Source organism: Protopterus annectens, chromosome 9.part0, assembly GCF_019279795.1.
Source record: "Protopterus annectens isolate FY-2018-M chromosome 9.part0, PAN1.0, whole genome shotgun sequence".
NCBI classification, from domain to species: domain Eukaryota; kingdom Metazoa; phylum Chordata; order Ceratodontiformes; family Protopteridae; genus Protopterus; species Protopterus annectens.
In genome coordinates, this window is record NC_056743.1 from 309,394,715 (window position 1) to 309,409,646 (window position 14,932).

Genomic DNA, 14,932 nt, shown 5'->3' on the forward strand with positions numbered 1-14,932 from the left:
ATATGTACATTATGCCTTGCATGTAGAACATACACCTGGCACACAACACCTGGAAGGTGTAAAGGTTTTGTTATGTTGGCCGGACATTAGGCTATCCTAGGCAGGATAGACCAAGAATAAAGAAAACTGCAGCAGTGAAAAGGAATGACATATGGTTATCATCCGAACATTAAAAAAACACAAATTTGCAAAAGTTCTGTAAATTAAGAATAAAAATCCAAGCTAATATATGTAAAGGAAAAAATCATGCATATCAACTTTTTAGCTTTGTCAGGTCCATATTTTCCCTAGCTGAGGTCTAATTCCTGACCATATTGAAGTGCAGTAATCTGCTTTGTTTAGAAGCTCCATCTGTATCATTTCCATGAATGTACAATACAGAAACTTATTTCTTACTCGTAGAAGAATATTGTCTATATGTGGAAAAAAATCACATAGCAAATAAGCATCTGCCAAATATTTTTATCTCATTCTTACCCCTGGCTATCATTTTCATCAGACATTACACTGGGGGGGGGGGGGGGTGCTGTCATCCAGGCTGACATAAAGGTGCTATCTATTCGCACCGGAATCCCAGCAATGACAGCATTTTTGATTTTATGGCAGAATCCCACCCCCTGGTGGTGATATGTGCACTTGCATGACAGTAAAGATCACTTATGTCCATCAGTTCATGGATGCATGCTCCTCCATATGTACCAACAAGGTCTATCTTCATTGGCTTGGGTGGTCACATCCACATTTTCAAGACACTGCCTTTCCTCAGCATGGTGGGTCTCTGCACTATGACCTACATCTTGTCTTTACATAAGTTGTGTGAGGTGAGTGAGAACCACAGCCCCCCGCCCAGGATGAGCATGCCCATTCTCCCTGCTTGTATCTTCAAGCATCCAAGCTGCTAGTCATACTTAAGTTGCCTGGGCTGTAGTTGGAGCTTTCTCTATCTCTACTCTCCTTGTGCAGGCATCAGCCAACTATTTATAAGGGATGGGGTAGCCTACAGTCAGTGAAACTCCAACACTGATAGACCTTTAACAACGAGTTCAACAGCTGCATGTCACCTTACCACATGTAGGTGTTACTGGCACTGGGCAGCCCCTACCATCTGGCTTACACTACCCCATTTAACAGTTCATAGATTGCAGCATTATATTTTTAACAGATGAATTATCACTTAAGTTACTTCGACATGCACCAGTAATTGTCAACTCTGCCACTTTCTAATACTGGTAAAAACACACTGCAGTAGTACATCCCCACTTCTACTTCCAGGCCTGTAAAAGAGAAGCAAATGCAAGTGTATATACACAATGGTCCCGTTTTGTTCAAATACTGCATGCAGCTAGAATATCACTCACTTCTTATAGCTGTGCCAGGATGCCTTTCTTTGATTTCCGGAGGACATCATAATAGCCTAACAAACACACCTTTAACGTACTAAAGTTCTGCATTTTCTCTGTACATTTCTGGTAGTTCATGTAGCAAATGGGAACATTTCACATACTTATTTTTGTACAGCACAACACAGAACAGAGTTAAACTGATCTTTAAAGCATACCATGTAAAAAGTTCCAGCGCAGCAGCTTAACTGCACATGACCCATTTACACCAAGGTACTTTCATCAAGTGTTAACTTCTTGCAGTTTTTATGACAGCATCAACGATCGTCTTTTCAAATGTTTATCCAGCAGTGGATGCAATTATCAGATGGCTATAAGTTACTTAATTGCTGTTGTATATAGTGTAGCTGCTTATCCTTACACTAGTCACAAGCCTCTTGAGTTTATTGTAATTTGCAAAACTCCATTTAGGTTACAAAGGCCAGCAGGTTGCCCTCTTCTGTATTTGGCCAGCTCCAAATGGGAAAGAAACAGGCTGCCCTAAAAATAAGTAAGTAAAGATTACAGTGTATAATTAACCACATAGTATATTCATTTGCTATACAGTTTGAGTATTAACTTCTACACCCCCAGAGATCTATACAAATTGCAAGGTGAGCAGTCTTGCTGCATTACTGATTCAAAGCATAAATTGCATCTGGCCAACAATAAGCACAGAAAAATATATACACTGTATCCGTACAAGTAGCACCTAGCCAGTAGCACCTAGACACACCCAAATAAACCTAACTCAGATGTATTGAATTATTACGAAAAAGATATCCATAGCTTAACACTTCTATATAATGAAGAGATAAACTCCCAGCTTCATAAAACTCATTTTAAAAAGTATACATAATAAGTGCTTGTAAATACTGGTGTCTGTTGTACAGATGCAAATGAATTAATACATGATATTATATATCATTCCTAGACTTGGAGAAAGCATATGACAAGGTCCCAAGAAAGCTGATCTAAGCAGTACTGCTGTGGTTTGAAGTCCCAGAAACATTGGTAGAAATAGTGCAGGCTATGTACAAGGATCCAATGACTCAAATATGAACAGTGTTTGGCCTCACAGAGGGGTTCCCAGTAGGAGTGGGTGTACACCAGGGTTCAGCTATGAGCCCACTGCTGTTCATACTGGTGATGTACTACATTAACAAACAGGCCGGAGGGGACATATCAACAAAGTTGCTGTATGAAGACGATGTGGAATTACAGGTAGACTCTGAGCAAGAACTTCAGCAAAGGATAGGAGAATGGAATGCAAAACTGAAGGCAAAAGGGATGAAACTAAACACAGATAAGGCACTGCTAATGGCAGCAAATGGGGGAAATCAGAAGAAGCTGAGAATAAAGATAGACAGGGATATAGTGGAACAGGTAAACAGCTTCAAGTATCTAGGAGGGGTGGTTGAGGAAAAAGGAAGTCTGAATGAAGAGGTCAAAGCTAGAATTAGAGGGGCTCATACCTCTCAAGCCCTCATTACAAGGAACATACCTCATTTGGGGTCTTAAAAAGTTCATGTTCCTCGAAGTTCCACATTGAAAGACTCTGTCACAAATTCAGTGTTAGGAATTTTTTTTAAGTGAAATCCATGGTAAATAGAAATTAATCATATTAATTCATTAAAATATCTTCTTTATAAGTAAAACCAGCATATTTTAACCATCCTATGGCCTTCCTAGTTGAAGTTGTTAGTAAGCCATTAGTATGTGTTCCACATTTTCCCATTTGTTCCACATTATGAGGACTAGTGTTCCTCATTTTGGAGATGGAAGGTTGAGAGCTATGGAGGGGCTGCAGCCAACTGGCATAGAATGTCAGGTGTAGTCTACGACAGACAAATGCCAAAGAAGTTGAAAAGTAAGGTGTACAAGACAGTGGTGCAAGCAGTGCTACTGTATGGTACAGAAACCTGGGCAGTGAAGAAACTAGAGGTTATGGAAATGAAGTGCCTGAGAAGGTTGGTATGATGCACATTTTGGGACAGACAAAGAAATGAGGACATAAGAGCAGAAGCCAAAGTAGCTCCAACTGCCGAAAACATCAAAGAGAACAGATTATGGTGGTTTGGACACGTGCAGAAAATCAGAAGACAATCTGGTGAGGAAGATTTGGGACAGACAAGAAGAAGGTAAGAGGAAGTGAGGATGTCCAGCAAAGAGGTGGATGGATTGTGTGAAAGAAGATCTGTGACAGTCAGGCATGAATGTTGAAGAAGGCAGGAGTATGGCACTGAATCGAGAGACTTGGCGACAGTTAACACGTTACCCCGACCCCATGTAGAAAAATGGGAAAAAGGCGGCTGATGATGATCATCATCATATAACATTACTTAATTAAACAGTAACAACCTAATAATAATAGCCAGTCAGTAACAGGATTTAAGCATTTACATGCAATTAAACATGAGAACATTCTAGCCATTACATGAACCATTTTTGTGCTACTGTTTAATGCCAACAATTGTGTTTTCATTCCATACTATATAACCTTTACATCTCTACAAAGCAAATTTCCAAATGGATACTCTGTGCAATTGACCTATTCTTAAATTTTACTGCCCCTGTTATAGAACTCTCAATTCACCCACCCCACCTACTTTACACTTAAATCACATAATCCCAGTCCTCATCTCAACAGCATCCCTCCTCTCAGACATCTCAATCTACTTTTGTCATCCTATCTAACCACTCGTGCTGGCATACTTCCCACTTTGTCATTCCCACTCAGAGTCATATCCTTATTATTCATTCTTCTCCACCATTTCCCCTTATGTAACAGCCTTCATACATCAATTCCTCACACAACTGTCTCCCCACCTCAGTCTCCCTCCATTTTCCTTTATCCCTATTTTACATAGCTAATCCTACTGCACTCTTTCTTCTACTCCCATCTTCCTCTATTCACCAGCAACACCTTTTCTTCCATGAACTTCTTTTTCCTATTCCATACCATACTAGTGCCTTTTTATTTCTTTCTTTCTTAATATCTTACAGCAGTCACTTAATATAACGCTATCTAAACATTATAAGCATGTTATACATCTACCATCATACCACCTACTCACACACCTCCCTAAAAACACAACTCATCTTCATACTCACAACTTATCAATTGCACCCAGCCTTTTCACTTCTACTTAAATTCATCTTTGCAAATATAGTCTGTACCTTCATAAGTTATTCGAGCAGAAACTAGACCAGAAAAACAAAATGAAGATAAAGTGGCTCATCATTCACCATTTACACCCCTCTACATATAAACCCAAGTGGTGATATACACCGTAACCCAGGATCTACAAAGCACCAACTTTTTTTTCTTTCAGCTGTTCCCATTAGGGGTTGCCACAGTGGATCATCGGTTTCCATTTCTTTTTGTCCTCTGCATCTTGCTCTGTCACACCAACCACCTGCATGTCCTCTCTCACCACATCCATAAACCTTCCTCTTTTACCTGGCAGCTTCATCCTTAACATTCTTTTCCCCAATATATCCAGCATCCCTCCTCAGCACATGTCCAAACCAACGTAATCTCGCCTCTCTGGCTTTGTCTCCAAACTGTCCAACCTGGGCTGACCCTCTAATATACTTATTCCTAATCCTGTCTACCCTCGTCACACCCGGTACAAATCTTAACATCTTTAACTCTGCCACATCCAGCTCTGACTCCTGCCTTTTTGTCAAGGCAGAAACCAACAAAACGGCTCAGGGTAAGGAAAGGTGCAAAATCAGCAGAACTGTACAACAAACAAAATGCATCAATCTTGCACTAACAAACTTGTATTTATTTATACAATAAGATAAAAAATAAAAAAGTAAGCGCTTTCATGATAATTCCTATCGCTTCATCATGGTCTGATGAAGCGATAGGAATTATCGTGAAAGCGCTTACGTTTTTTATTTTTTATCTTATTCTATATATAAATACAAGTTTGTTAGTGCAAGATTGGTGCATTTTGTTTGTTCTACTTTTTGTCAATGCCACTGTCTCCAACCCATATAACATAGCTGGTCTCACTACCCTCTTGTAGACCTTCCCTTTCACTCTTACTGGTACTCGTTTGTCACAAATCACTGCTGACATTCTTCTCCACCCACTCCACCCTGTCTGTGCTCTCTTCTTCACCTCTCTTCCACACTCGCCATTACTCTGAACTGTTGATCCCAAGTACTTAAACTCATCCACCTTTGCCAACTCTACTCCCTGCATACTCACCATTCCTCTATCCTCCCTCTCATTCACACCATATATTCTGTCTTAGTCCTGCTGACTTTCATTCCTCTCCTCTCTAGAGCATATCTCCACCTCTCCAGGGTCTCATCAACCTGTTCCCTACTCTCACTACATATCACAATGTTATCTGCAAACATCATAGTCCACGGGGATTCCTGTCTGATCTCGTCTGTCAACCTGTCAATCACCACTGCAAATAAGAAAGGGCTCAGAGCTGATCCTTGATGTAATCCCACCTCCACCTTAAACACATCTGTCACTCCCACTGCAGATCTCACTGCTGTCACACTACCCTTGTACATATCCTGTACCACTCTTACATACTTCTCTGCCACTCCCAACTTCCTCATACAGTACCACAACTCCTCTATAGGCACCCTGTCATATGCTTTCTCTAAGTCCACAAAGACACAATGCAACTCCTTCTGACCTTCTCTGTACTTCTCCATTAACACTCTTAGAGCAAACATCGCATCTATAGTGCTCTTTCCTGGCATGAAGTCATATTGCTGATCACTAATCGTAACCTCCCTTCTTAACCTAGCTTCTACTACTCTTTCCCATCATTTCATGCTGTGACTGATCAATTTTATCCCTCTGTAATTAATACAGCTGTGCACATCACCCTTATTCTTATTTCATTAAACAATCTGGTTAAAAATTCCACTGCCATTTCTCCTAAACACCTCCAAGCTTCCACAGGTATGTCATCTGGACCAACTGCCTTTCCATTCTTCATCCTCTTCATAGCTATCCTTACTTCCTCCTTGCTAATCCATTGCACTTCATGATTCACTATCCCCACATCATCCAACCTTCTCTCTCTCATTCTCTTCATTCATCAGCCCCTCAAAGTACTCTTTCCATCTGTTCAACACACTCTCCTCGCTTGTGAGTACATTTCCTCATTATCCTTTATCACCCTTACCTGCTGCACATCTTTCCTAGCTCGGTCTGCAAAGAACCAACAATCTAACAAAAAAAGAAATGTTCCCTAGAGGCAAATTTCACACCTCCTTGCCTACATAAATCTTTCACCCTTCACATTTTCACATTAACATCAGAAGTCTTTGTAAATAAAATAACTGAATGTCATGCATGCTAGCCACTCTCCAGACACAGTTGTACTTGCCCCCCCACAAGCTATAACATTTTAAGAGCTGAAAGGAAATACAAAATAGCAAGAGGATTGGCTATTCTCTATAAAATAGTCTCCAGCTGACTCGCTTTCTCTTCATGTAGCTCCTCGCAGTTCAAGATCACTGAAATTCTCATCACTTCCCTCAAACCAAACCAACATAAGTCAATAACAATAATAGTAATGATAGTAATGAAAGTAATAATAATAACAATAATTAATAATGATAATAAAATCCGGATACATTCTCCCAGTCAAAAATATCAATACAGCTGAAGAATTGTTCAACTGCACCTCAAAAAACGTCCGTCAAGAAAAAATAATCACTGGGGATGTTAACATCCACTATCTCTCATTCTCTTCACTGAACCCCAGGGACACTATAAACCTATATAGCCTGTCCCAATCGCTTACCAAACCTACCTGTTACAATAACATAATAATAAAGGGGCAGTCCTACACTGGATATTAACATCAACTCCTGATATGTGTGTATCGTCTGGCTTCCTATCTATGTTCACTATTAAAAAAGACCATAGGTCACAAAGCCAGTCCACAATCTATCTCATTTCAACACAGACACATTAATCACTAACCTAAAATAAGTACACTGGAACAAACTTAAATATCTTCCCTTAGAGGATGTTGTACCTGAGTTCAATACCATCTTAAATATCTTAAATGAACTTGTCCCACTAAGAAACAAGAGTCAAAGCCAACCCTGCCCATTGGCTATCCAAAAATACTAAACAAATCATGAAGCACAGAGCCTGGAAAATATGGTTCACAAATAAAACTCAGAATAAACTCCAAACTTACAGATGACTCAGAAACCATGCCAAATGCTGTATAATCTCTGATAAGAAAAATTACTACTCAAACCCCTAAGGATCACTCCATAGGACTTCCAAAACATTCTGAACTTAATCTGATACTAAATCCTGGTCATTCCACTCAACCTACTCTTACGACTACGAACCCTAGAGATCTGTAAAACATTGCCAGTCTATTCAGCTCACATTTCATCAGCTCATTCCCTACCTTATTTATTAACTCAGAACCCCTGAATACATACACTCCAACTCAGTCAAGTACCCTCAGGCCTGCTTCTTCCAATCAGTCCCTATCTCAACTATCAAAAGAATTCTCCAAAAGCTAAAGCCCACTTCCCTAGCACTAGATAATTTACCAGCTGAACATATTAAAATAGCTGAAGCAGCAATAGCTTACCCAATATCCATCTTAATAAACCGCTGCATCAAAGAAATCTATATGCTCGTACTTTGGAAGAAAAACTACTACATTCTACCCCTTCAAAAAAGTGTCAACTCTACTGATATCACCATCTACAGAGCTATTGCAATATTACTTCCCCTATCTAAGATATTAAAAAATGCATACAGATGCAGCTACTCAGTCATATTACACAATTTTCTCTTCTATTCTATCCTACTCACAACATGGTTTTTGTTCCTACCTACAGTGCCACTACTGCCCTTTTTAACTTAATCAATACCATCAATATAAGAAAAAATGAAGGTAACCTCGTATCAGCCCTTTTTCTTGACCTTGCCAAAGCTTTCAATACAGTCTCATATCCCATTCTCCTACAAAAAAAATCTCCAAACTAGGCCTAAAAATATGCATTAATGTTGTTCCACAGTTACCGCCCAGATTTATCACAAGCAATTAGATTGCAGAAACATCTCTCCTCTTATCTACCTGTAACTGTCGGAGTTTCCCAAGGTTCTATTCTAGGACCCATTCTCTTTAATATATTCATCAACAAGCAATAACCAAGAATACCAGTATAATGTATTTATTTATATGCTTATTTATTGACATTTTGTAACCGGGAAAGTCCGACTGGGTCAAGGGACCCATTTTCGGCACAGGCCCGGGGAGAAAAGCTCCAGTACAGACATTAACAGATAATACAGTTTAATGATACAATACATTAGATACAAGAAAGATCATAACATTGCTTCAAGATGCAATCAGATAGTTTAGAGAATACAATATTTCAATGCATCAGTTTAAAGGGTATATATCTTACAAGTATGTATTGCACAAAGAAATAGTTAAGACAGAAATGTCTGGTAGGGATTAGTGGGGAAATGGATTAAATACTTTATAAGAATAATATTAGAAGAGATGGAGAGATCCGAGTGAAGTGCAATAGATAGGAGGAAGGGTATATGTGTTAGTATGTGGTGTTTAGAGAGTTGGGAGTTGAAGTAGGAAGGTTGGTGGGATGTTTAAGGAAAGGTAGTGATGAAGTGGTGGTGATGGAGTGAGTCTTAAGTTTGGCATAATGCCGTATGCTGACAAAACTACTCATCTGCTCAGCCAAAAATCTGCACAATCTACAAAAAATAACCCAGGACTCCCTCACTTCACCAGAGACCTACCTAACCAAATTACAATTATTTCTAAACCCCAAAAAACAAAACTTATGTTTTTCTCTTCCAAATAACCAACACAAAAACTGAACTTGTCCCTTACACTAAACTGGTAGGCATTTATACAGATAAAAATTTGAATACCACAAACTGCATATAATTAAAAAAACACGCATCAAAAGCAAGGCATGCTCTACACTATTTTTAACCAATACCCCAAGAAAAAACATTGCTTCTGCCCTCCTTCTTAACACACTCTTTTACTCCAATCATGTTTATCTACCTACAATCCTCCCAGATCAACAAGTTGGACAAATGCTATAATAATTTGCCTCCAATCTCCCCCACAGGACTCACCATTGCACATATCTCAAAGAATTTCACTGGTTAGAGCTGCCCCACTATCACACTTACTCCTAACTTTTCTCAATCCATAACTTCTGCCATAACCTGATAAATGTCTTTCCCTTGGCAACCTCATCCAATTTTGCACACCATCCAGATCCAGATCACTTTGATCTACAGATAAACTCCTTCTACATATCACCTTGGCAACTTCATCCAACTATGCACACCTTCCAGATCCAGATCACTTTGATCTACAGATAAACTCCTTCTACATATCACCTTGGCAACCTCATCTCAACTATGCACACCCTCCTGATCCAGATCACTTTGATCTACAGATAAACTCCTTCTACAGATCACCTTGGCAACCTCATCCAATTATGCACACCCTCAAGATCCAGGTCACTTTGATTTACAGATAAACTCCTAAATATCACCAAACCAAAAAGCTCAGCAGGCAACTCTCTTTTCACTACCTACATCTCCAAAATTTGGAATACCATTCCTCTCACCCTGACACTAGAACAGTCACATGTCTCCTTCAAAACACTGCTAAAATCTTACCTAACTGATAAATGGGTATGTCAGTGCCTCTCCCCTGGATAGCAGATAAAGATTGCGTGATAAATGCATCAAAACATTCAATAAATCAATCACCCTTTCTTCTTCTACTCTCCTTTCTCTCTTTCTTAAATAACTCATCTCATAAGTATTTTCTACGGGCCCACTCACACCTTTTCTCACTTGCATCTATCACTCCATTTTCCCTAGCTATAGCCTTCTTTCTCCACTTGTACCATTTAGTGATCTTATGCTTCACAGACCCTTTCCTACTCATTATTTCTCTTCCAACTCTTAACAGTCATGCTACAATTTAATGAAACTATACTCCATTCTTATTTGTGGTTACTGATATTATATTTTTCCTTGTTTTTGACATGTATTAATAGTAATTATTCCTATCTTTTCTATTATATACTTTATATTAATAAGTACATTTTTATAAATTGTTGTAATTGTCCCACAACTGTCCTACTGTATTGCAATGTTACTATAACAAATAAAGTATTGCAATGTTATTATAACAAATAAAACATATGTAGAGATTTTCTCCCTGGGCCACTGCTAAGAACTTTTTTTTTCACCGAGTTGGATGTTCTCGGCAAACGTAGGTAAAAAAAATAAGTACACAATACTGTCTATGTTGATTTGTTTGGAGATAAGTATTTATTGCCTTTAACTGCAATATGTCACACTTTTTAGGAAAGTAACTGCAAAATCCAGCCTTTTAACATGATGTTTACTACTCTGCTACACTATCCCTGGAATTCAGAAAAAGACTCACTGCTCGATGTGATTGATTACCACAGATCAGTCAATTACCGTGATAGTCAGAAATACAATTTAGAGACAGCTATGGTCACAATGAGAAAAAAAAATCATTATTGGCTGATTAATGTCTCTGCTGGTTGTATTATTATTTTCCTAGCATTGGTAAAGGCATTCCCAACATTCACACACATATAAACACAGACAATCATGCATACTTATGCACATACATGCACACACACGTCAACAAACAAATACAGCCCCCCTGCAGTCAATTACAGCCGTGGAAAATATCAGTAATTTACCTAAATGCATGTTTCAACACACAACACACACACACACACACACACAGTTATACTTCCAGACTCTTGAATCCCATCTTAATCCCCTAGTGCAACCACCCAGGCAAACACACACAAATCCACAGACATACACACATTAACATCACAACCCATCCCCACATTTTCACTGAACTTACCTGTGTTGTCAATACACCAATAGAATTGAATGAACATGTTTTTACAGTGGCCACGTTTTCATCTAACAGTGAAATTTCATATGGCCAAGTGATGCCCTGATTCAGAGAATTGCTCAGCAGGGTATATTTGTAGCCACTGACATTTCCAGGAGAGAGTTGGTGGCTAATCAGCAATAACAGGCTTCCCCAGACTGCCACATTATCATGCAGATTTGCCCATGAAACCAACCTTTGTGCCAAGGACCCTGCTACTGGAAAACCTCAATTTTAGTATGGCTAAAGCAAAGAAAACTTACTGTAAGGGAAAATGCCCATGTTAAGGCTTCCCCTTAGATAAAGCCTGCCTTTCCGAATCCCAACCTATGTACTTTACCTGCTTACAGCAGCCCCAACACCATTAGCACCTAAAAATGTGTCTTGGTTCTGTATACCTATCAGATACCAGTTTTTAACATCCATCCTATTGTTATGCCCTTTACAAATGTATCCACCTCAGGCTGGCAGTTTAGACATGCATTAATAGTAAATATCTTTTCCTAAAAAACTTCAGAATGGCAGGTGGTTTCTTTTGGAATAGATGTTAAAATATCCTAAAGTATAGTATCACCAACTCAAAGTGACAGATATATTTGATGAAGACATTAATGAGAACCCGGCAATGAGGCCAACATGTTACTGTCAAATTGTTGAAACATGCTTCCATTAAAATATTGACCACAACAGTGGCACCAAATTAGTGACAATGGAGAAAGGGCCACATCTGAAACTCTTGATTGTTTATGGAATCACTTTGGAATTAATTTATTTAAAAAATGAGCTTTTATCTACTACTTTGGGCTTCATAGGAATACAACACTAACCCATACAAAACTCTTTTTATAAGAACTATGAAAAACATGGGTACATCCTCTTCCTTTTAGAAATCAGAACTCTTAGGAAACTGGAGGAACTAATAATCAAAGGTATAAGAATGGAGATGGTAATTACAACAACAATCAAGTTAACAATGGGGATGTTACGTGTCAAAATAAGTTTTTGAAATTTCCACCCTTTCAACATTTGACCTGGAAAGCCAACAAGAGGAAGATTTTTTTCATCCAATCCTTAGGCTTCCAGTACATATTCCTTGACCAATCACAGGACAGGTTGCATTTTGAAATTCTCTTACCATGCATCACCTACAAACATTGTCTATTTAGATATTATTATTTAAAATGATGCGGTTAGTAACTGTTCTGGTTCTTCCTTGTATTGAAAGCCAGCTTTTTCTAATTCATACTTACGTTTCAGTGGTAATAATCCAGCAGCGGTGAAAAATAATATGCTTAACGGACAGCTAGTTTGTATTTCTCATATTGCTTCTAATGACAAAATATTCAAGAATAAAGCTGAAAAAGTTAATATTTTTTTAGACAGAAGCTATCCAGTCAGGCTTTTAGAAATGATCACGAATTATATTTTTATTGGTAGAAATAAGCTTGCTGTAACATTTAAAAAAAATTATATAAGATTAGAAGTTAGCCTAGTACTGATTCCACATTAGTGATAGTTTTTGGATTTTCTGTGAATAAACAAGGCCATTCATAAAATTATCAGAAAAAATGGAATGTAGTTATTCTTTTTGGTTCAGTTTATTTTGATTTTTCCCTAGATTTGCACAATTAAGAATTTAAAGAAAACATTTTGATCATAATTATGACGCAAACCAAAAATCATCAACCCACTGGAAATGTTTAGACATGATGCATGCCAACAACATCAGTTTACACCAGTGTGGCCAAACAATGTATTGCTGATTTCCCATGGAAAATGTCTGCAAAAGACATAATTGTTTAATAAGAGGAACTGGCTAAATTGACTTGATAATATTTCTACATGAGTATGTAGTGTGTTAAAAATGAAAGCAGTAAATTTGAAATTAAACATCTTTTACGCAGAAAGTTTTCAAATGAGTTTTACAACTGTTTTTACTTGGTACCATGTGACCAATTACATAATCTTTATTAGGATTTTTTTTGTCAGACGAGTTTTGCATGGGTGGGTGTTTTACTCTGCTGAAGTCCAAAGTGTCAGATAAAAGTGTTACATATTTTTTAATAAAGTGAGTCCAATTGTATGGAACTTGTGAAACAGTGAGTGAACAAGTAGATGGCGTTTTGGATCTTTTTTGATTTAAAAGAGAGGAAAAGTATCTAATAAGACAGCTGAGAATATAATATGGTTGAATGTTAGCAGCACTTCAGACCAAATGAATGTACAAAATACTGGTCTTGTGCAGAATGAGATGGCTGTAATTACTGAAGGCGGTTTGGATACACAAACTCTGAATAAAATTCTCAATGGCGATCAGACAAAAGATTCTACTGCTTTGTCATTGTCTCGTACACTGCGTAGATGCTTACCACAAGACGGTGCTGACACTGAGCCAGAACTAGAAGTGAAAATGAAAGGAGTGCAACACACACTAGTTTATGTTACATGCAAAACTGAACAGGAAGTGAATGGTGAGGGCGGAAGTAGGAAAAGTTATGCAGCTGTTTCAACCTCTACGGGAGTAGGTAAATACAGGGAGCAGTATATTTTTAAAAAGCAAAGCCATTCAGTGAGAATGCAAATGAAAAAAGACTCCGCTATTGATCAGTATGCAGTATGGAATAGGCTTATTGAACTGCTGGGCTTTAAACCTTGGTTATTTATTCAATGATTCATTTAGGGACCGAACAGTTCAGTACTATATCAACTCTTTTGGATTTCAGCAAAAATTAATAACTTTATCCTTCCAATGATTTTGTTTTTCTGTTTTGTTTTTTTGGCAGGAGTGCCATTATAAAGAAATAAACTATTGGTTTAGTTTAGAATTAACATTTACCAACATGCACGCTAATAATTAATTTAAAAAGATTTGCAAAGATATATGTCTACATTAGTCTGTCGAATTACCATATTGTCGAACTTGGGAACGTCATGACAAGAACATCGAAATTTAAAAACATTGCAAGACCTAACTATCACAGTCAACATCACTGAAGCGAAGACAGGCAGCTACACTAGACAGAAATTAAATTTCACAGAAACATGGGCGTTTAATTGAAAACACTGATACACATCTAATAACTATTTCAGATAATATGCTAGTAATTACTACAATAAAAATGCAGGGTACTGAAGTAAAGATGAGACACTGGTGCTTCCCTACCCACCTGTTAAAAAGAGAGGAATTTAAGTAATGGGTATTAGAAATTATCCAGGAGTTATTAGGGAAGATAGAAAGTACTCCAGAAGTTATAGCCAGTGTGTGGGATAAACTGAAAGTGGAGTTTAAAAATAAGGTAGAAATAAAAGAAAAAGACATCTCATTTAGAAGTAATAAGAATTATTTAGAGGGGCTGACAAAGGTTAAAGTATTACAAAATAAGGGGAATGGCAAAGGTGATATCAAAATGGATTGAAATTGACCAATGTGATTTTGTGGAGGGGTGGCAAACATTTGGCAACATTAATAAAACAATGATTATCCAGACGGAAGCAGAATGTAAGAAAATACTGCTGTTATTAGTGGGTCTTGATGCAGAGAAAGCATTCAAAAGTAAGCTGGGATTTTATGAGCAGGGCGAT

General features: G+C 37.9%; 1 protein-coding gene across 1 annotated transcript in view; it reads right to left on the minus strand.

Annotated features, from left to right (window-relative positions):
- Positions 1–1,590: 1,590 nt before the first annotated feature.
- The window catches only part of PGGHG (protein-glucosylgalactosylhydroxylysine glucosidase), a 471,557-nt gene continuing 458,215 nt past the window's right edge, over positions 1,591–14,932 (minus strand). Inside the window, exon 14 of the mRNA XM_044082889.1 lies at positions 1,591–1,880. Within this exon, the coding sequence (XP_043938824.1) occupies positions 1,813–1,880 (68 nt within the window). The 3' untranslated portion in view covers positions 1,591–1,812. The remainder of the gene's footprint in view (positions 1,881–14,932) is intronic.